Source organism: Haemaphysalis longicornis, unplaced genomic scaffold, assembly GCF_048455015.1.
Source record: "Haemaphysalis longicornis isolate Haplotype H1 unplaced genomic scaffold, Haemaphysalis longicornis Haplotype H1 scaffold_26, whole genome shotgun sequence".
NCBI classification, from domain to species: domain Eukaryota; kingdom Metazoa; phylum Arthropoda; class Arachnida; order Ixodida; family Ixodidae; genus Haemaphysalis; species Haemaphysalis longicornis.
In genome coordinates, this window is record NW_027526319.1 from 1,314,496 (window position 1) to 1,335,780 (window position 21,285).

Below are 21,285 nucleotides of genomic sequence, written 5' to 3' on the forward strand. Positions count from 1 at the left end.
ATCTTTAACCGGGATCGCGCTTCCGATGGGCTTGATCAAACTGCCTTAGTCCTTCCCCCAGTGTCACCATTTTTAAAACCGAAGGTTCACGGACCTGGTGTAGTGGACGGTAGGTGGTGGTCTCGCTCGGTGCAGCTCCTGAACGCTCTGAAGCCAGAGGTCAATCTCCCGGGGCTGCTCTTCGGGACGCTCCACGCACTTGACCACCTGAATTAGGCAGTTGAAACGTACCAGGTTGCATGAAGCTGCGCATAAGGTAATAGCGGACACTTCTTCCCTTCAGAATGCCCATCAGCCTGAAATGTTCTTTCATTTACTGATGATTGTAGGGTTTAACGCGCCGGCGCAACGCAGGCGAAAGGCGCGCCGTAGTGGAGGGCTCCGGAATAATTTTGACTACCTGAGGATTTTTAACGTGCGCCGAAATCTCGTACACAGGCGTTTTTGCTTTTCGCCTCCATCAGGAAAGCGGCTGCCACGGCCGGGAATCGAACTCGCAACCTTGTGCTCAGCAGCACAACGCCTTAGCCACTGAGCCACCTCGGCGAGTGATGTTTTTTTCTATATTTCGTAGAGAATGCATGACCTTCCATTAAATGCGGGATACCGTTCCTGCACAGCGCTGTTAATCTCAGATGATGCTAGTTATGTCATACCTTAAGAACGAATTACGGTGCAAGCTCGTTCTGATTACCATCGCCGACGTGCAAGTAGCCATATTTAGCGCCACAGGGTCGCAATGACATTTTTCCTAAATACGCTAAAAGTACGCCAAAGTCCTTTTGAAAGATTCGGAAAGACGAAAAGGGTATGATTATCATTTTTGTTTGCTTTGCCTTTTTTTTGCCTTTTAACTACGAGAAATTTCAGCAATGAGCCTGCGAATTATTTGGTGAACTTGTCTGAATCATGTACCTAACGTGCCAGAAGGTTGTTATTTTGTTGTGCAAGTACTGAGTGTACCTTGTGGCCATACTGGCTTTCAGTGACAAAATGTTTCAGCTGTATTCAGTTAAAAATATTGCAGCTGTACCAAGTAGTGTTCAACTGATCATGCGCCGCAGCAAATCAGAACCACAGTCTTCTAAAATATTCAGTGAAGATTCCCAGTAAACTCCAATATGAACAAATGCGCCCCCCAAAAACTGACCTAGCTTTCATTGAAAAATAATATCCCTAAAAAGTAGACGGAGTTGCAAAAAAGCAACCAGAAACTCCCGACATTACTCACAAGTATTTTGTTACATACTAGTACGCGTAGGCGCCTTGCTGATTAACGCAATAACTGTCGCATCTTGCCGGTCTGTGCATTTTTTTTGGCATGCGGTTTTGCTTTTGCCACTTACTGTTAGCCACTCTGAGAATCGCATACAGCAAAAAAGGCAAGCTAAAGTCCAATTCGTACACATATGACAAACGGCCACTATCGCTGAGCTGCTCGAAAGGCAGCGCGCATCCCATCTACTAATTGTTCTGTCTTGTTAGATTTATAATTCTAGATGTATATCCTTGTTTCCTCAAGGCAGAAACTCACGGCTTTGCTGGCGGCCACAAGCTTGGCGTCTCTGGACAGAGCGCGCAGCCGCAGTGCCAAGATAGAGGGTTCTGATTGCTGGGCGCTGGGCTCGTCGAGGACCCGCAGTCCGAGCTGGTCGCTCGTCAGGCCGTCGGGTCGCGGCACCTTGAGGAAGGCGTCGATGTCGCCCACCGCCGGGATCAGCTCGGGCACGAACGGACGCAGCTCCTGGTCCAACTCGACCGTCTGCGGGGTGTACCTGCGACGTACCATTTCAACTCTGCTCAGGGTGCAAGTCTCGAGGACAGTCAAAGGGAAAAACTGTCCAGGAATTCATCGAAGCCAACCAAAATACCACAAAAAATTCACCCGCATTTCCCCGAAGGGGAGCATGGGGAAGTGCGAATGCACGGGTGATGCTATGAGGGGGAGTTATGTTGAACTGTGTTGGCATTCGCCCGTTAGTTGCATTTAACACCCCCGCGTGATCAAGTGGGGATTCACACACCCCGTTAGTCGTTCTCTGGAAATCTTGGTGAATTAAAGTGTATGTTCGAGGAGATCACACACACACGCAAGTAAAGTGAAACGACAGTATTCTTTATTCAGCACTTGTTGGTGTTGTCGTTGTAGTTGACGGTCATTATGACCGCCTTGTGGTCACTGAAATGTACGGTCAAGAGTTGTTGCAAGACCGCGCGTATCAGACAGTTCCTCGCAAAGGCCAGGTCGATGTAGCTGCCGTTGATGGTGGTGGGAGCCTCTAGCGGTAGGCACGTCATGGAGTGGTTGGCGAGCATGTATTCCATCAACCACTCGCCGCCCTTTCGCACGTCCACGTTAAAGTCCCCAACAACCACGACCGGGTCCGAGGGCTTTACGCGCCTGGCCACACTCTCCATCGCCGCGTCCACGTATTCGACGACGTCGTCGCGCGAGATGTTTGGCGCGAGGTAGAGGGTGACGACCACGATTCCGTCGCCCGAGTACGCGTCGGTGTAGACGGCACTGTACGGCGACTCGTCCCTGGCCGGCGAGGTGGACACGGCGTGTGACACGAGGTTCGCGTAGACGTGACCGACGAGGTAGACGCCGCAGTACTCGCCCCGACTTCCGCTCCTGGCGGAGCAGCAGTCGTCGATGGGGAAGTGGGAATGCACGGGTGATGCGAAAGAATTCTTCTTGGCCAATCGCCCTAAGTGGGTATGTGCTAAAGAAATTAGCAACTCTTCTTGGCCAATCGCCCTAAGTGGGTATGTGGTGCGGATGGACGGACGGCGGTGGACGCGTGATTCAGGGGCGCTTAAGAAGTGCATTCGCACTTAATAGTTCCGAAAAGGCTGCTTTCGAACACCTCTCAGGGGTCTCAAAGGAGCTTGAGTCCCGGCGTTCATGTTTAAAAGAAACAAAAATGGCCGCCCTTACATGTTAAAAATTGCACTGGTGGGGTGTCACTTCCAAAGAATATTTTACGGGATTTGAAGCTGTAAAACATTATGTAGCCCTTTATTATCAAACCCTCCTAGTACTTCAACCCTCTCTACCCAAAATACGCTTCCATACCCAAAGTACGGCTGCCCCCACGGAAACATTTCTGAAGATGGGCATTCACAACACGTTGGATGAACTTATTATAGAAGCTAAATGCATTGCCCAATGCAACAAGCTGGCTGGCACCCCAACTGGGCCGGCCATTCTGGAGTCGCTGCACGTATCTTACCCGGACTAGAATGAAGCCGAAGACACCATTGAAGAGGACCTACGAGCCAAAATCAGTGTTGCCCCATCTCCTAGAAACATGCATCCGGAGTACTATCAAGACCGTCGGCTCGGCCGGGCTAAGGCGCTCCACAAGCAGGACAGCTCAAACCCAGTGGTATGCTACGTCCACACGGCGGATTAGCGTGGCCAACGTGCGGTTGTGGCTGTGGAGGTAGATCATCAGGGAAATGCAAGCTCATCCTGCTCAATTCCTATTTCTAACCCAGAAACAGGGGAAGAGGCGGTTATAGCTCTGGCAAATACGGGCCCGCACGCTACTACCATTATCTCGGACTCCAAGGTCGCCATGCGCAACTATGCGCGCGGTAAGATCTCCACAACAGCCGTTAAAATCCTTACGAGCAGCGCGACCCCAGTTTCAAGGCACGTCCGCCTGATATGGACGCCAGCTCACTCGTCTCTCCCGGGGAATGAGATGACACATGAAGCAGCCCGATGATACCCGGAACCAGGCTCACTTCCAATCCGACAACGTGCGGTCTGTGACGGGGGTGAGGGATAGACTGGCAATTTGCCGAGAGATAACCCAGCACATATAGGCCGATCCGACTGAAATTTCTTGCCGCCCACAGTGCACTAAGCAAATGGCAAACAGTTGAGTGGCGCAGGTTGCAATCAAATACCTTCCCTCACCCCACCCTGTGTCACCACAGCTATCGCAATAGGCACCCGAACGGATGCAAGGGGTGCAACATTGCAGCAGCCACACTACAACGCATGAACTAGCAATGCCCCAACAAAGAACCGACCTTTGGACAAGGCATACATATAAGAAGTAATGAGCAGTGGGAGGCCGCATTGCTCGGCACTCTTCCCGAGATGCAAGATGCTCTCATTTAACTGGCAGGGACGCCGCCACGGACCATGGGTTCCTGACCCCGCTTAATGGGACGGACACCGGACATTCCCGCGCGGTGCATTCGTCTTTAAAAAGGGGTGACAATAAAGGCTGCACTATCTCTCTCTCTCTCTCTCTCTCTCTCTCTCTCTCTCTCTCTCTCTCTCTCTCTCTCTCTCTCTCTCTCTCTCTCTCTCTCTCTCTCTCTCTCTCTCTCTCTCTCTCTCTCTCTCTCTCTCTCTCTTTCTCTCTCTCCCTCAATAGGACGGTGAGGCTGACGACTATGAAGATGATGTTGTTAACGTGTCGATGATGACGACAGGAGCGACTACAGGCAAGTCTGAATATGGATGACGGTATATGCCGTTTCGCTCGTGTACATTTATTTATTTATTCATTTGTTTGTTTGTTTGTTTGCTTGTTTATTTATTTCAGAACACTCGATCATGGCTTTTAGCCCTATGTAGGGGTGTGACACACTGGCAATGTGAAGTGTCAATACATATAATCCATAAAGCAGTGTAAACAGCAACTCGCCCATTTTTCCCTTCAGGGCAACGAGCTGGCTGACTTGGTACCCCGAGATTTCTGCTTTCGGGACGCTTCGGATGCTGCCTCTCTCCACCTCGAGCGAAAGGGGGGTGGGGGGAAGGAGGGATCGCCTAGTCACCTATCGGGATATTGCCCAGCACTACCGGCTTATTCCTGTGCTACTCGGCTGTTTCAAATGCCCTCTGAAGGCCATTGAACGAATTGTCTACCGAGTGCTCCATTGTAAGTACATAGGACGCAGTTGTGGGCGAGAACCCAATTTTAAACTGAAATTTAGCGCGTAGCACATACATTAGTCAGACCCGCTCTCCCGGCCCCGTTCCCACCCTCTAAAGCGCAGGCAGTCTGTTCAGTGGCGTCGACTGCAGACGGACACCCTTCCCGCATCCGGACTTGTGTCACATCCACTTCCCCACGCGATGCTGCCACACGTGCACGTGGTGCGACGCGCCTTTCACTGCCATCCACCACATAGAGGGCGCGTGCCTCTTCATACCCCGCCCCCTACATCCTACTCCGTCCCTGCTCCTTACCACGCTAGAACAATATGAGGCTAAGCTGCTCACCTCCGACCCACAAGTGCCAGAGTGTGTGATCCAATTGACCGAACTCGACGCTAGGGCCCACGGGCTCCTGGCCGTCGACTAGAGGACTGCAGTTTGCCGGTGCTCCCAACTGGCGCCTCTTTCTATTAAGCTGTGGATCAATAAAGTTTTTACCAGCGCCATTACACATCAGACGCCAGATGTTACACACCATCACTGGTAAACATCATAATCGCGAGATTAAGTTCAAATATTGCAGTCAAAGTATGCATAAAAACTGAAGGGCAATCAACAGCAATAGTATACCAAGCTTGCAAAAGCTTATCGACAACTGCTTGCCTTTTTTTTTCAAACTCCGTCTTGTATTTGTTCCAGACTATGTCCCGACAATAGCGACAGCCGCCCTTGAACGGCCCTGTCCCTCCATTTCTCCACTAATACTTTAATCGATGTTTGCCAGTACCCGCTGCAGACCAGTCAATGCCTTCCTCAACGGTAAAACACAGCGCTTCGGTAAGGTGGGCTCTCCCCCACCCCCCTTTCGAGCAAGGTCGATACTTCAAAATTCGCTTTCTATGTGTTCGGTTGTTTCCGCTACATCTCCACAACCTACGCACGAAACAAGTACCAAGGAAGAGAAAATACCATGCGCATCTGGTGGCCGCCTTAGGAACATCGCAATGATGTCCCACGGGTTTGCGGTGGAGTCTGGTCTCACATCGATGCTTAAAATTTCAATTTTCACCTGCTTTATTGTCAAGATTTTTTTGTTCACTCTGTTTTTGCACCAATTGTGTCTTCGCGAAACAAATGCGTGAAACTTCGCCTGTACACACGATACGTTTCGCGAAGTTTTAATGTCCCCCGGCTCCAGACTTCAGTTAAAGACGACGTTAACGAATCTCTAAAGACGACGGTACAAGCAATATGACAATCGTGAACGCTGTTTTGGCGTTAGTAAATTCCCACTCATCGACGAAACAACGCAGACCTGTGGACTCATTTTAGCCTTTAATGCAGTGCGGTATACCTGCAACTCTCTTCGGTGGAACATTTAGTAAAACGACACAAAAACCCGCGGAGAAACATGCACCTGTATCAAATAAGTGTATATGAATAAGACTTCCGCGTAAGTGTACATATACCGACAACTTATTCAAATTTATGTTCGTACAAATAGGGGTAACATGTGAGCAAACCGTGCGGTACTAATCGGACCTCACTCTATGCTTTTCAGCAAATTATTCCAATAGTACCTGATTGCTGTGTTCGACGTGATAAGCATAATGCTTCACACATTACTACCCACATCATGTAGGTGTAGAAGAGTCACAATATAACTATTGCAGCGTGAATCTGATGGCAACTACGGGTGAGCAGTTGTTTTAAGGGGGAAAGGGGAAAGGGTTCAATCGCAAGACTCTAATGGCGATGCAATGAACACGCAGGGCATGCAGTTCCATTCTAATATACACTAGAGGGAAATCTGGCGCCACTGTCTACGGGAGCCGCGCTTCAGCGAGCGTTCCGCCATGTACCCGGCAGGCACGTTTCACTTTTCCATAGCATGGCTCATAAACAGGCTGAAAAGTTGGCTCTGGCTTCAAAAAAGCAACCTTATTGCTCTAGAATATTACCTAAATTTGTTTTGTTATATAAAATTGCAGCTTCAAAATATTTATTTATTTAGAAGCTTCATGTAGGATGAACAAAAAAGAAATGTTACCTTTTTTGTTGATTTTGGCTTCGCGAGATTAAAAAGAAGCCATATGGCTAGCTTAGCCAAGTAGGCGAGTAACGTCGCTAGCGGCAATAGCACCGCCCACGGCGGCCCGCGATTGCAGTGCCAGACTTCCCTCTAGTATATGTATTATCATCATCATCATTTTTTTACCCTTAAAGGCCCCTTGCGGGGTATTACATGAGGGGAGGGCAAGAACAAAATTCCACAATGAATGATGGTCGAAGGTACAGGCATACACGGGAGGCAGGTTCATAATGAACTGTCAGCAACATTTACAAATGCATATATACATGATGGAACTGTAGCAATAATAAAAAGAAACTAACAACAACTGTAATAATTTACGATTAACTGTTTGAATACTTAGGGGTCACGTTCGTTGACTATGGGTTCGGGCAGGTTATTCCAATCTTTTATGGCTGTAGGTAAAAAAGATTTATTAAAAGCGTTAGTTGGCCCATGTAGGCGCTGTATACTTAACGAGTTAAAGAGGCGGCGCGAAGAGCGGGCAGGAGGGAGGACGACTGTATTCCGTTGTAAAGGGACATTATTAAAAAAAACGTTTATGTAAAAGGCAGAGTGTGGAAACTTTACGGCGGATTTCGAGGGCGGGGAGGTTCAGAGATATGAAACTCTATGAGGCAGAGCACAACCGAGCCAACCTCCTCTTCTCCGGGCCGGCACACCGGCACACAGACATATCCGCCGTTGCGACGGCGGGATTGCCCTCGGCTATCTTGCTAGAGCCCGTGCGCTGTGAATGGTTGTCACCTGTGGCAATATCACGTTTACGCGCATCACGTTAAAACTCACTAAGTGTATGGCACCGTAAAAAAAATGTTTGTCCATATCGAACAAACAGCGGCAGTTCAGTGATTAGAGTGCCGACGCTTCTAGAAACTGGGTGAAGAACCGAGGAAGCGAGTGCTGAGAGACAGAATTCGTGCACAGGATAAGACTTTGTGTCGTGCCAACAATAATCTTCCGGGATGGTAGTCCTCTTCGAATGAAAGCAGTGCGGGCGGGCAGCTTGCCATCATGAAACGAATGACCGACCCAGCGGAAGATGATTCAACGGAAGCAGCTCCTTTACGATATTTAAGACAACATGGGACACACACAAGCCTCGCTTTTCCAGAAAATGTGCTTTCATATCGGCTCAACCCAGCCCCTTCACGGGCAGTACGTACCTGGTGATTAATCCGAAGAGCTCCTTGATCTCTGCCGACACCGCCAGGGAGTCGAACTCAGCGGGGTCGTAGGCCCTGCGTCACGGAGAGATAATGTAGTTCACGCTTTACGCTCTAAGCACATACAGCTGATCACACAATAAAAAAAGAGGCAGAATCGCTGCGCGCAATGACTATGCAATCCGAGGGTATTGTTTTTGTGATTTTCATCATCATGAGTATGGTTGCGTCCACTGCAGGACGAAGTCCTCGCAAACATCCCCCGTCCCGTCCATCGTGCGCTACCTGGGTCCACCCTTTGCCGCCGAATTTCCGTATTTCATCCCTCCAGCGACACCTTGGCCTCCTCCTATTGTGTTTACGGGCTCCCTTCCCTTGCCCCCATTTCCAAAATAGCAGTGGGAGGCACAGCTGTCTAGCCCCTCCCCCCGCAGACTTGCTCATCCTCGTCGAGGGAGTAGCCGCGGAGTTTCCGTGAATAGGGAGCCACTTCCACGTGATCTTCTGGTCGATGTTCCTACTAAAGTTGCTCTCTCTCTCTCTCTCTCTCTCTCTCTCTCTCTCTCTCTCTCTCTCTCTCTCTCTCTCTCTCTCTCTCTCTCTCTCTCTCTCTCTCTCTCTCTCTCTCTCTCTCTCTCTCTCTCTCTCAATTCATTGCCATTGTAGACACGCCGAAAAACGGGAAAGAAAAACGGCATAGTCGTATGATTTGGTCAAGGCTGGTCGATTCGGCATCGATGGAAAAGACTCAACAGAAAACTCAGCCGGTAATCAGGTATGCGCTTACAAGATTTTCTTATCGAAGATGATTATTTTCTCCTGGTTTTCAGAAGGAGGAGGACGAGGAGGAGGAGAATTAAAGTTTGTTTTAACCAAAATTTCATTTATGAACCCATCGCCTTGGGAGATATCAGTCCAGAGGTCCCTGGGCGTTCGCTGCCTGGCTCCAAGGGGAAAGAAATCCGTGCCTATATTATGCATGCAGATTTGTAGAGTATCGAGTCCGATATCCGCATGTTGTGGGTTTGGATCCCACCTGTAGCGCGAAAATTCTCTGAATTTTCCTTATATTCAACTGACAGTTACAAAATTCGTATTTTCAATAAAAAAAACGACGAACTTCACTCCGTATACTCCCAACGGCGTTCTTGACTGCTGGCTTTCGTTTCTGCGTTCAGGCAATGAGCCCCTCACCTCCGATTCTGTATCGCTGCACGCATAGCGAGGGCCTCGGTTCTGGCAGTTTTGGTTCTGACAGCTAACACCCCAGTCAAAAAAGTATTTTTATCAATTGGTCATATTGTGTTCTGTCATTTCCAAGCATCACAGATGCAAAGCCATTTGCATCCGATAGGGATTTTACATTCCAGTTCTTCATACCCATTGGGCCGAACTAAGGAAAGTCATATTTCCTATTCCCCGTACAATTAGAAATCCACTTTCCAATTTAGGGAAGCTGGAAGTGTCATTGACTGTCGAAGCTGCAATTAGAAGCTTTATTTTCCAATTGTAACCCAATTTTCTAATTGAGTGGACAGTTGTCTCTGCATACTTGTACTGCTTTGCCGTGCGACGACTTTGACGATGCGACTGCTTTAACGATGCGAGGAAAACAATTTATCACGACACACTCGTCCAAGAACGGCTGGCAACTGCAATCGCGACAATCGTGAATGGGAACTATGCACTGTCACCAAATCGTGAGAGATAATATAGAGGCAACCGAAGTAAAGAAGCTAGGGGACCAATGGAGCGTTCCCTCCACCTCCGCACCTGACAAGTCACTGTGATTCTTGCCATAGCAAGCTGGCACGGTTAATTGACACCGTACCGGATGCAACGTACACCTCATTGGTGGTGGGTGTATTTTTTGATTATGAATTTACGCACAGTTTACACCCACTTCAAATAACTTGTTAACTCAATTCCATTTTCTCACCCGGAAAATTGAACTGCAACACAAGTTACCGCGGGAGGTTATTCTTACCAACGCTGCATATACCTTTCAACAGCGAAGCTGTTTAGTAAATCGAAGTTTTTCGTGTCCGCAGTTAAAAATACCAAGAAATTTTCGTGCACGCGCACGTGAGTGCGTGCCTCGCGGCGACCACCCGGCAGTAAACAAAATCAAGAAAATGCCTAGCGCTAAGAAAACACCGGGACACTAGTTTACGCCTCGCGCTAGAGAGCATCTGGCTTCAAAGACAACAGACTTTTACGGCAGCAAAGCTGTATACCTCTACCCCACAATGGTATTCGTTGGCAAAAACGCTAAGGTGCCAAGAATACACTTATACACTGCATGCTTCGCCGCTACCCAAAATTCCCGTTAGTGAGATTTCGAAAAGGATTTATTCAGACAAAATTTCTCGGGTGAGTGGGCTAAAGGCAGATGGACTCTGCCTGACTATAAGGCCCATTCACCCGTACATGAGCATTGCTAACAGCGGTAGCAGCGAACATAAACAAAGCACAGAATGCAAGAAAAATACATCAATACCAAAAAACTTCACAGGAAGAACAATTCAGCCAAACAAATACAAGAACTTCACAGAAAGAACAATTCAGCCAAACAAATACACATAAATGCGAAACAGCAATCATACCGCGGGTGCAACATTAGCAGAGTTGATTCCATGGTACGGGTAAGATGATACTGCTTGACATCGCCTTTGAAGGCGTGTATCGAACGGGATTCATGGACCATTTCCGGAATATCAGGATGTTTGTTTAGGAAAGAGGGTATTAAACAACCAAACGTTTGGCTCCCATAATTTGTCCTAATAATTGGGGTTTTGTATGGTTCGTCACTAAATGTATTATACATGTTGGGTGGTTGATATTGTCTATAAAAAGGCGGATTCATCGAGTTTGATTTCGTTTCAAATGCGTATTAAGAGCTTGAATTCAAACAGATGGCCCGGGATTTTTTTTTTTTCATTAAATTTGGTGGTTGCCACTAATGCCGGCAATCGATCAGAACGAAATGGTGAACTTGCGGCTCATTTCTGACTCCGCTGTTTTGTTGATCACGTGTATAGTCGCTCCGTCTGCAATGGACTTTCACAATGCCGCCGAGCGCGACATTCCGTTTCCCCGTGGGTGCAAGCCAGCCCCTTCCTCTCCGCCCCCAGCGCCACCTTCTGGTTCACTTAGAACCCACGCGTTCTATTCTTTTGAAGAAAGGCTCAACGTACTTTTCCGTTCGAACTCAATGGCATTGACTAAACAATTCTAGCAGAACAAAAACATCATACGGCAGCCGATCAACATCTTGCAAAGGCACAAAGCGAATCCAGCAGCGCCCACTGTGACGCCTATGGGGCGGAAGAGACTATAGAACATGTGCTATGTCGCTGTCCCGGATACTCGTCGGAGAGGAGCGTGCTTGCCACCGCGCTCAGCCGATTGGACAATCGGTCATTTACAGTGGAAACTATTCTAAGTCATCGGTCTTTACCATCGACCTCGCAGAAGGCGACGAAAGCCCCTTTTACGTTTCCTGAGTGAAACGAACTTGCGTGAAAGACTCTAGTGCCCGAAACGGAACTAGAGTGCGCGCTTTCCCACTCCTATCTCTTCCTCTTCTCCCGCGCTTTTATTCCCTGAGCCCCATTCCCCCAGTGCCGGGTAGCAAACCGGGATCTACACCTGGTTAACCCCCCGGCCTTTCCTCTCTTTCTTCTTCTTCTTCACAAAGCGAATTGTGTACGGAGTGATGTAAATGTCCTTTTTACCGCATGATCGTCCAGCCTGCTGACGCCCCTAGACCAATCAAGTGCATTTTTAGGGAACATGCAGCGTTGGTGAGGAGCGTTTAAGTGGCGCCCAGGGATTTACTGGGGAGGCAGCATCTTTTGGATGCGTGCGTCTTCTTGCCTGAGCTTTGAAATGGTGCCGACCTTTGTTAGATTGATGTGCTTATTGTTCGCTCTCTGTTAGCTTTTGTATGGTGTGTTAATTGTCATATGTAAGTTTGACTTAATCTGCCATGCATAAAAGAAAAAAAGACCTAGTAGGATCTCGAGTTCGAGATCGAAAGGCCTGAGTTCGAGCCCCGGCGATGCAAGTTTTTTTTCTGAAGACCTGTGATTTTTCGCTTTAAATGTTTTCTTAGCCCAATTCTACGCCGTGTTTCCGTAAATTAATGTATTTTGGTTGATTTATTGTAGGGTTTAACGCGCCGACGCAACGCAGGTGATGAGGCGCGCCGTAGCGGAGGGCTCCGGATTAATTTTGAGCAGCTGGGTATCTTTGACGTGCGCCGAAATCTCGGGCCTCCGCCGAAATCTTTTCGCCTCCACCAGAAAAGCGACCGCCGCGGCCGGGAATATAATCCGCGTCGTTGTGCTCAGCAGCATTTTAGTGTTTTGGGGTCCTTTAGATCGGTTTATACGTGAAACGCGGCCCATCAAAACGTTCAATTAACGTTTTTCATCATACCGGAAGTGTCGGGCGTGTGTTTATGTTGGAACGGAATATCGCCTTCGCGGCGTATCACTTTTTGCAGGCAAAAGTGCGCGCTCACCCCTCTATGGTGATCACGGGCTCGTCATCTTCCTCGTCGTCATCCTCCTCGTCGTCGTCGTCCTCTTCCCGGTCGTCGGAGTGCCGGGCGTTCTCGGACGAGGCTGCCATTAGTCCCTGCACGGCTTCCGGTTTGGCCTGCTTACGGAAAGGGTTCAGCATGGACGCCAGAAGGCCGGGCTTCCCCGCTCCGCCTCCCGCCTGCACACATTGCGCATACGCGGCAGCACGTGACACAGTCAGAGGGTGACGTCAGCATCACGCAGATTTTATGACGCATTAGGACTATTGAAGCATGATACATCCTCGTCCTATGCTTTTGTTTCTCAACGTGTATACCAAGACCGGCTGCAGTGGTATGTGCATTGAAAACACCCTGGAGTAACACTGGTTTTGCGGCAATTACAGTTGGCTTTAAACGACGCACTAAAATTTTTTACCCCTTTATGGCCAAAAAGGGCGTAGTATAAGTGGAAAAAGGGTGCTGGAAGGACATACACCCTTATGGCCAAAAAGGGTGTAGTATAAGTGGAGAAAGGGTGCTGGGAGGACATACACCCTTTTTCTTGAATCTCAACACGCTTTTCGTTGCTGTACACCCCTTTTGTGCTGAAAAAAGGGTGTTGACCAACTTCAACACCCTTGGTTTTTTCGTAGGGAGTTGAAAGGGTGCGGGAAAGGTGCTACACTTTTGATTGATTAGCGTCACACATGCATGTATAATTGCACTTGGAAGTAAAAGAGATCTCCTCAAACCCCCTCTCCAACTCGTGAGAAATGTTCAAAAGTAAAAAAAAACTGTTGTTCGTGTGCAATGGTCGCTCGTTTGCACATGCGGTGCGCCCATTGCCCAAGTTTAGCTTTGGGCCGTGAAACATCAATTTGAACTTTTTAAAATTAAGAGGACTATATTTCTGTGGCGAAAATTGTGTTGACCAACTGCAACAGACTTGGCTTTCTGTAGGGTGTTTAAAGAGTGTGAAATAGGTGTTCAACTGAAACAAAACAAAAAAAACATCGGAACTGGGGGTTCACCTTCTTCCGGTATTGCTAAGTTTGGCTACGTTTTGCTAGGCTTCGATCAGTTTTGTTAGGTTTTGCAACGTTCTTGCTAGGCTAGGCTAAGTGCTGAAGGGTGAGCCCAAGTTTAGCTGGATTTTAGAAGTCTGTCCCGGTGTGTCCCCCACACTGACAGCGAATCCAATGGGGAAGTAAGTTAGGTCGACCCCTGCTCTGCCGTTTCTTTAGCCTTGCCCCACCACTGCAAGCTGCGCCATGTTTTTTGCGTTTTGGAATCCCAAAAATACTACTACCTGTGAAATGTATAATAAGAGGTTTTCATACGCATGCGCCCCTTGTGCTCACACTGGAACAAGCTCGAAAGCCGGCTTCACTGTTGTAATACCCTATCTGCGTTGGTGCAACCTTTACTAGCAGTGCAGTTCTTTTTCGCGGCATTTTTTTTAGATGCGACTGCATCTCATTCACTCGCCTTGTCCCTCCATACGGCGTCGTTGTCCGTCCACACCCCTCCCCCATTCTGCTCGCCGCGCGAGCTGCGCTCTCCGCCGCTCACCCCCTCTCCTCTCCGATAGCGAACACTCTCTCGCGAGGGTCATTGGATTGGATTCGATTGGATTGGCTTGGCTTGGCTTGGCTTGGATTTGGATTGGATTGGATTGGATTAAAGTGGACTGTGTTGGATTGTGTTGCGTCATAGCCGCGCCACGTTGCGTCATAGCCGCGGATGAGGGTTCACGGCACGTTTCACGCGATGGGAGAATCAACCTAACAGAAACAATAACGGAATCCCCTATGCGTCGCATCTACACAGGGGTTCCCGCGAGGGGAGGTGGGAGTAATTTTGCTAACGCCACCGAAACTAGCTCACGCTTAAATAGCTTCACTGGTAATACGTTATGCCAATTTATATTCATTTAAATATCGTGACGTACAAAACAACCCCCGCTTGTTCAGTCCAGCCATGTAAACAGTACAAAATAAGTTTGGAGGTCTCTTGCCCACTTTTCTCAGTTGGCGGTCTTCTTTTAAGCCCTTTTTCTTAGTTTCCAACACCCTAATTTGTAGCTTTACACCCTGACAAAAAGGGTGTTGAAATAATGAACACCCATCTTGAAGGGTGTTGAGATGGCGGGGAATATTCTTTTGGTATTTAATAAAATTTTCTGGCTTATTTAACATAATAACTACCTCCCGACTAACAAGTATTTGCAAATCCGCATGGTAATTCAGTAAATGCTCGCATTAAAATGCATAATTCAGAAATTAGCTCTAAAATATCTGGTTTTTGCGGCAAGCCCACCGACTCTATCGGAGGGCTTTCTTCCGCTGGATATAAAAGCAAGAAGAGCACAAGTATCTCTAAGTAAGTATGCACTCGCTGTACCCATGCATCCCGTTGGTTGGGTCAATTCATTTGTGGTCGAAGTGTGACTTGTGCGTGTTGAATGTGTCTGTATTGAATGCTGCGGGCACTGTCGATCGACGTTGACACGCGTCGCTGCGCTGCCCACACCCTTATTTTAGGGTGCTGAGCAACCTTACACCTTTTTAGGGCATTCCCACGGACACCCTTTTTTCGTCCTTACACCCTTTTTTAGCCAAAGCACCTTTTAAAGGTGTGTGCCATGGGACAAGATTTTACACCCTCAGTGTAAGAAAGTTTAGTGTGAAATCTGGGCGAGTTTAATTGAATGCTTGTTGGCCTGTGAACAACGCGAAATGGGCGATAAACGTGCACAGTCCGTTGCGCGTAGTGCGCACGTCAAAATAAAGCCGGCTTGTGCGTAACATCAACAATTAATTTTCGTGCGCCGGGCCATTCGCAGATTCAATTCAATCCTCTAAATTTATGTCCGTAAATTGAGAGCGCAGTTTGGCTGCCTCCCACATCACTGTAATCATCCCCATCTGGAGCCGTAAGCCCTGCCGCTACTATATAGGGCTGAACTCTCCAGTTCACGTTTAAGACCCTCTCTCTCCCTCTCTTTCTCTCTCTCTCTCTGTATACCCTTGTTTACCAAGATGGCGGTTACACAACGAGCGGGAGAGAACAATGTTTGCTGTGAATGATATGCTAGCTAAGAAAAGATGTCCTAGGTTTTTACACCAGATGAACGCGGCAAAAAAAGGGAAGGCGACGGTGGCAGCGATGATATGATGAATCAGCAAGCTTATACAAACTTCGTTACAAAAGGCTGGCCCTCTGTTACAGAGGCTGATCCTTCTGTAACGGGATCTAATGGGTCTCTCGGCTGTGGTCTCACGGAAAGCGACTAGCCCAAAGACACCATGAGGAATCTCATTGATTGTAGGGCTCAACGCGCTGACGCAACCCAGGCGATGAGGCGCGCCGTAGTGGAGGGCTCCGGCTTAATTTTGGCCACCTGGGGATCTTTAACGTGCGCCCAAACCTCGTGCACACGGGCGTTTTTGCTTTTCGCCTCTACCAGAAAAGCGGCCGCCGCGGCCGGGAATCGAACTCGCGACCTCGTGCTCAGCAGCACAATGCCTTAGCCACTGAGCCACCGCGGCGGGAACCGTGAGGGATCTATCCAGTGGCCGCTGAAAATGGCCTTTTCACAAACAAGCTTACCTTGGTGGTCACGTGCATAGAGTTTCTTAGTAAGTATTGTAAGAAACTCTATGCTCGCGTGCACCGCAAAGTGTGCCAAGCAGTGGACTCGCCTTTGTTTACTTGATACAAGAATCGTCGTCGACAGGCGACATTTAAAGCTAAAATCGCTTCGTCATGCTTAATAAATGCAGGTGGCACCTTGAAGCTAGAGAATGGGTGTATATAACCAAGCGGCCCGTATTGACGTGACATGTCAGCTCAGGTACGTGGATCTCTAAATTCACCATGCAACCCTCCATGCAAAAAATAGCTCAGGGTTAACACACAAGTGGTCGTCGCCACAGTCGACAGCCAAAAACGCATTATCGCCACTGCCTCCACGCGGGCCTCAACACAAACTGAAGCTGAAGAGATATTCATTGCGCTCCCCCTTACCTCCACTCGTCGCAACTACGTGACAGTAATCACGGACTCGCAGGAAGCCTGTCGACGTCTTCAAAAAGGTCTATACTTCCTCGCACTGCCCTACACATCATCGAACACTCTACTTACATCCCCGAGGAGGCGGGTTGGCCGGTAATGAAGCCGCGCGCGACGCGGCCCCGAGAAGTGACCCACCGGGCCATTGCCCCCGACTCCCCTCCTCCCCCCCCTTGATGCTCACCTCCTACTAAACTACAACGGCATTCTCACATACTACAAGCTCTCTCGCCGCATCTTCCCTCTCCTCACCCCTCTCTAACAAAGGCGCTGACAAAATCACTCTCCGCCAACTTCGAACCCCGACCTTCCCTCACTCCCCACCTCACACTCACCACAGTGCAAGTTTTGCCACGAAAGGGGTGCACTTTATCACATAGTATGGGAATGCTCCCACACACCCGACCTCCCTCCCAACCCCACCCCTCCCCTTCACAGTGGGCGGCGCAGCTGTCCAGCTCTGAGCCCGGCTCCCAGCTTAACCTGGTGTGACGGGCCCGGACTGCCGGTCAGAGCCATGGACGCCTGGACTAAGGAGTCCCCCCACTGGCCTGCCTCCACACACGGAGTCGGATTGGGTCTCAATGAAGGTTTATTTATCATCATCATCATCATCTTCCTCTCACACTTTTCGCAGAGGCTACTACTCCATGCGTGGCTCTTCCGAACCACGTGAAATTGGCGCGGGAGGTTCAAACACGATTTCTAACAATTTGCTTGCCGGCGGTGGCGACGCGCTGCCAGATAACAGCGCAGCAGCGCGCACCACTGTGCGTTCCCTGATGACGCGATCATTTCCTGAGACGCAGCTGATATGCGTCTTGAACGAGAAGACTGCAATTAGCGATGCGCACAAATTTCACATTAGCGAGTAAAGAAATCGTCAACTCATTTTTCTCATCCTCCTCCTCCTCCTCGGCAGGCATCCGTTCACTTTACAGCGGCTGAAATTTCATCAAATAAGTGTATCGGACAACGACATGACTTACGGATGTTTACTGGCATTTTTTTTATTTCGATTTCAGCTGAAATAGAAAAGTACAATGCGCGCTGCCGTGGCTCGGTGGCTAAGCTAAAGCGGCGTGCCATTAGGGTAGAGTGTACTAGAAGTTTTAGAGTGGCCCGACCGGCCGCCCGGAGAGGTGCTCCTTTCGCGCAGAAAATAGCGGCGGCGCTGTAGTCAACGACCATTGAAAGCGAAAGCAGCGGCTGGCGGCGCGCACGGCCGCGCGCCCAGCCGGGCCAGGAAACGCTTTACGCGCGGAGAGCTGGAAATTTGTTCTGCGGGTCGTCCAATTGCTGAAATGTACTGTATCTACAGTGGACTGTGGGTAACGAAATGACAAATAAACGCTGCAGCTCATTTTGCGTTAGTTTTGCCTTTCCCGCTCGACAACCAAGAAAATTACGGATTTTCCTTCGGTGCAGCATTCGTAACGGATTGTAAATAAAGTAATTGCAGCGACATTTTCGCTATTCTAATTTCCCATAAAAAAGTATTTTGCGTTGAATTGCCTTATATGAACCAGTTCATGATTGCTTTATGATTGTGTCCTTATTGCGCTGCTTGATGGACATGACACGAAAAAATATGAGGACTTGGATGATAGCTTCTCAGAAGAATTTCTTAGTTGCTGTCTTGCAATTTACGCTCGGACTGCAGTTATGTGAGTTAATATCATAAGTTGCGGTTGTTTTTTATTGCGTGAGTCGTTATTATAGCAGTATTTAGGCAGTCGCCCGCTTGGGATAATTACGGGTCACCGTGGTGGCCGAACAGAAAATGACACGCGCAAGCGAGATATCTTTTTCACTAAAAGGGGTTAGCCCAGTGGTTAGCTCAGTTGTACCAATGACCGTCTTTCATAGAACTATTCCCGCAACGTTCTATTAATCGCACCACCTTTCACCTGATTCGATCAAGAAAGGAGTTGAATCAAATTAACACAAATTTAGTTCCCAAGGATCCTAAGGGTACAATTACACGCACATAAAACAAATGCAAACACAGATCAGAAAATATACTGACCGTGACAAAAATGAAATATAACACGTCTACTATAGAGGTAAAGGTTCAAGAACGCTAACATGGAGGTTCAAATAAAAGGAACTGGAACAATAAAATACACATTTTGTTTTCAATTTCAATAGCCCAGCAAATGAAATGTAACGCGGGAAATCATGCAAAAAGTCTACACAGGTAAATGTTTAGAAATAACGCTAACATGGAGATTTAAATTGACATTTTTGGCCAACGCATTTTCATAACTCACCCTCGATCATTAGCGACGGCTAAGTTTAAGGTGTTGCTCCCACCTTCGCATTTAATCACGGAACTTGTTAAAACATTTTATTAGAAATGAATCCGTGTCACAATGTATACAGAACCAAACCAAATTTACATGCTGGTCGCAACCAACGCCGTTAAGGTGTTTGTTGTGAATAAGGGCTGCCCCACATCCATAACGCTGTCATGGTAGAGCTCCTTGTCGCTGAAGCAACTGGTATAAAGGTCCTAGAGATCGCTAATAAACTTTAAAAAATGTGCGGAAGGATTCAGAAGTACCCCCAAATTACAAGAGGTAGTAAACACAGCGGCATCGTCCCCTGGCATGCAGGACTGGTCCTGCAGACTTGCACTTCGTTTTCAGTGCACACTTCCTTACCAAGTGCCTGTATGCGACATAGCAGGTTAATAAAATAAGAAAGCCCACTAACAACAGTACAAGCATCAACGGTAGGGGTATCCCAGAAAAAGGCTTTTGGTATTTTCGTTCCAAATAGGAACGTAAAAAAACAGTAAACTTTTTTTCAGCATAGAATGTGCGCCCCGCCGCTTTTGCTTCATGCGCAGAGTCAAGAACGGGAAGGGAAGAACGTTCCTGGTGCCTGTCCGTCAAATTAATCCCTCTTTAACTCGAACTCTGCTATATCTCAAAATATCTTCGCGAAACTTTTTCTCATCGTGTGTTTACCTCCCATAGGCGCTACGCATTTGCCAGCTTTATCTCCAAACGTTTTTTCGGAGGACCACGGATGTCTTGAAATACTGGCAGAGAGGACACAAGGCAAAGTCCGCTGCAGGCAGCTGATAATGTCCCCGTTCAAATGATTACTCCCACTACTCGCCGAACGCGGTCTTGAAGTGCAAGTTTACGCGGACTACGCGTCCCCGTTACCGGAATTAATGCTGTCTGGCGCATACATCATTAAGATAGCTGTGGACGACGCAGCTGATCATGCGGACAAGGAGGAGCCTCCAGAAGTGTCTACAACGGCACAAACAACATACATGCTGCGTCTGCTTTGTAACAAGGTAGAATGTAGCGGTGGCGACCACCAATTCATGCGATGCATTGAGAATTCTCGGGTACGCTTTTCTGGGATGTAGATGCGAACGCGAAACAGCCGAGCGCAACACAGTTCTTTCTACTGCAATGAAAAAAGTTTCGTTTTCCTGCGAATGATTTTGCCTTTATTACGAAATCTCCCCTGTGCAATAGTGCTTTTCTTAGCAGCACTAGCTGTAATTTCAGGGACCTGCTATAAATTTTCTGCATTCGTCTTAACTCGAAACTCCGCGCTTATCTCAAAATTTTCAGCTAATTTTACGACTTTGAGTTAACGAGAGATTTCTGTATATCAGCAATTAACTTGCGCTACTGAGCACGAGGTCGCGGGTTCGATTCCCGGCCGCGGCGGTCGCTTTTCTGATGGAGGCGAAAAGCAAAAACGCCCGTGTGTACGAGATTTCGGCGCACGTTAAAGATCCCCAGGTGGTCAAAATTAATCCGGAGCCCTCCACTACGGCGCGCCTCATCGCCTGCGTTGCGTCGGCGCGTTAAACCCAAGGAGGTTGTATAGTACAACCTCCTTGGTTAAACCCTACAATCAATCAATCAATCAACAATTAACGTCTTCAGAAAACGCATAAAAAAGGAGAAAGTATCGTTGGGGGGAGGGGGGGGGAGGGGGGGGGGTCGATAATTTTATGGCGGGTAGTACTAGTTTAAAATTTGCTCAACCGGAGTCATAACGTTTCTGCGTCTACTTTCTAAATCAGCTGACCAAAGGCGCAGGTTCGATTCCCGGCCACGGCGGCTGCTTTTGTGATGGAGGATAAAAGCGAAAAACACCCGTGTCTTCGAGATTTCGGCGCGCGTTAAAGATCCTCAGGTGGTCAAAATTCATCCGGAGCCCTCCAGTACCGCTTGCCTCATCGCCTGTGTAGCGCCGGCGCGTTAAACCTCATAATCCGAAATAAATAAGCTTGGCAAGCGCACAACACCGCAGCGAGCAACGCAAATATTGCAGCGCGCAGGCTGGGAGCTGGTGCCGGGGAGCGCCGCATGGAGGATGGAGCGCCGGCTGTTCAGTTGTTGACGACAGCAGCGCCGCCGCTATACCGGTTTTATTTTCTGCGCGAAAGTCGACCCGGCGGAGCAATGGGAGAGGCCGCCGCTCGGGCCACTCTAAAACTTCTAGTACACTCTAATTAGGGTAGTAGTCACGA

General features: G+C 48.4%; 1 protein-coding gene across 1 annotated transcript in view; it reads right to left on the reverse strand.

Moving 5' to 3' along the window:
- Positions 1 to 21,285, reverse strand: part of LOC144172751 (intraflagellar transport protein 46 homolog) — a 45,258-nt gene that overhangs the window by 13,422 nt on the left and 10,551 nt on the right. Inside the window, exons 2-5 of the mRNA XM_077701359.1 lie at positions 12,696 to 12,895; positions 8,168 to 8,242; positions 1,535 to 1,775; positions 95 to 207 (exon numbers count right to left, since the gene is read on the reverse strand). Of these exons, the coding sequence (XP_077557485.1) occupies positions 95 to 207; positions 1,535 to 1,775; positions 8,168 to 8,242; positions 12,696 to 12,895 (629 nt within the window). The remainder of the gene's footprint in view (positions 1 to 94; positions 208 to 1,534; positions 1,776 to 8,167; positions 8,243 to 12,695; positions 12,896 to 21,285) is intronic.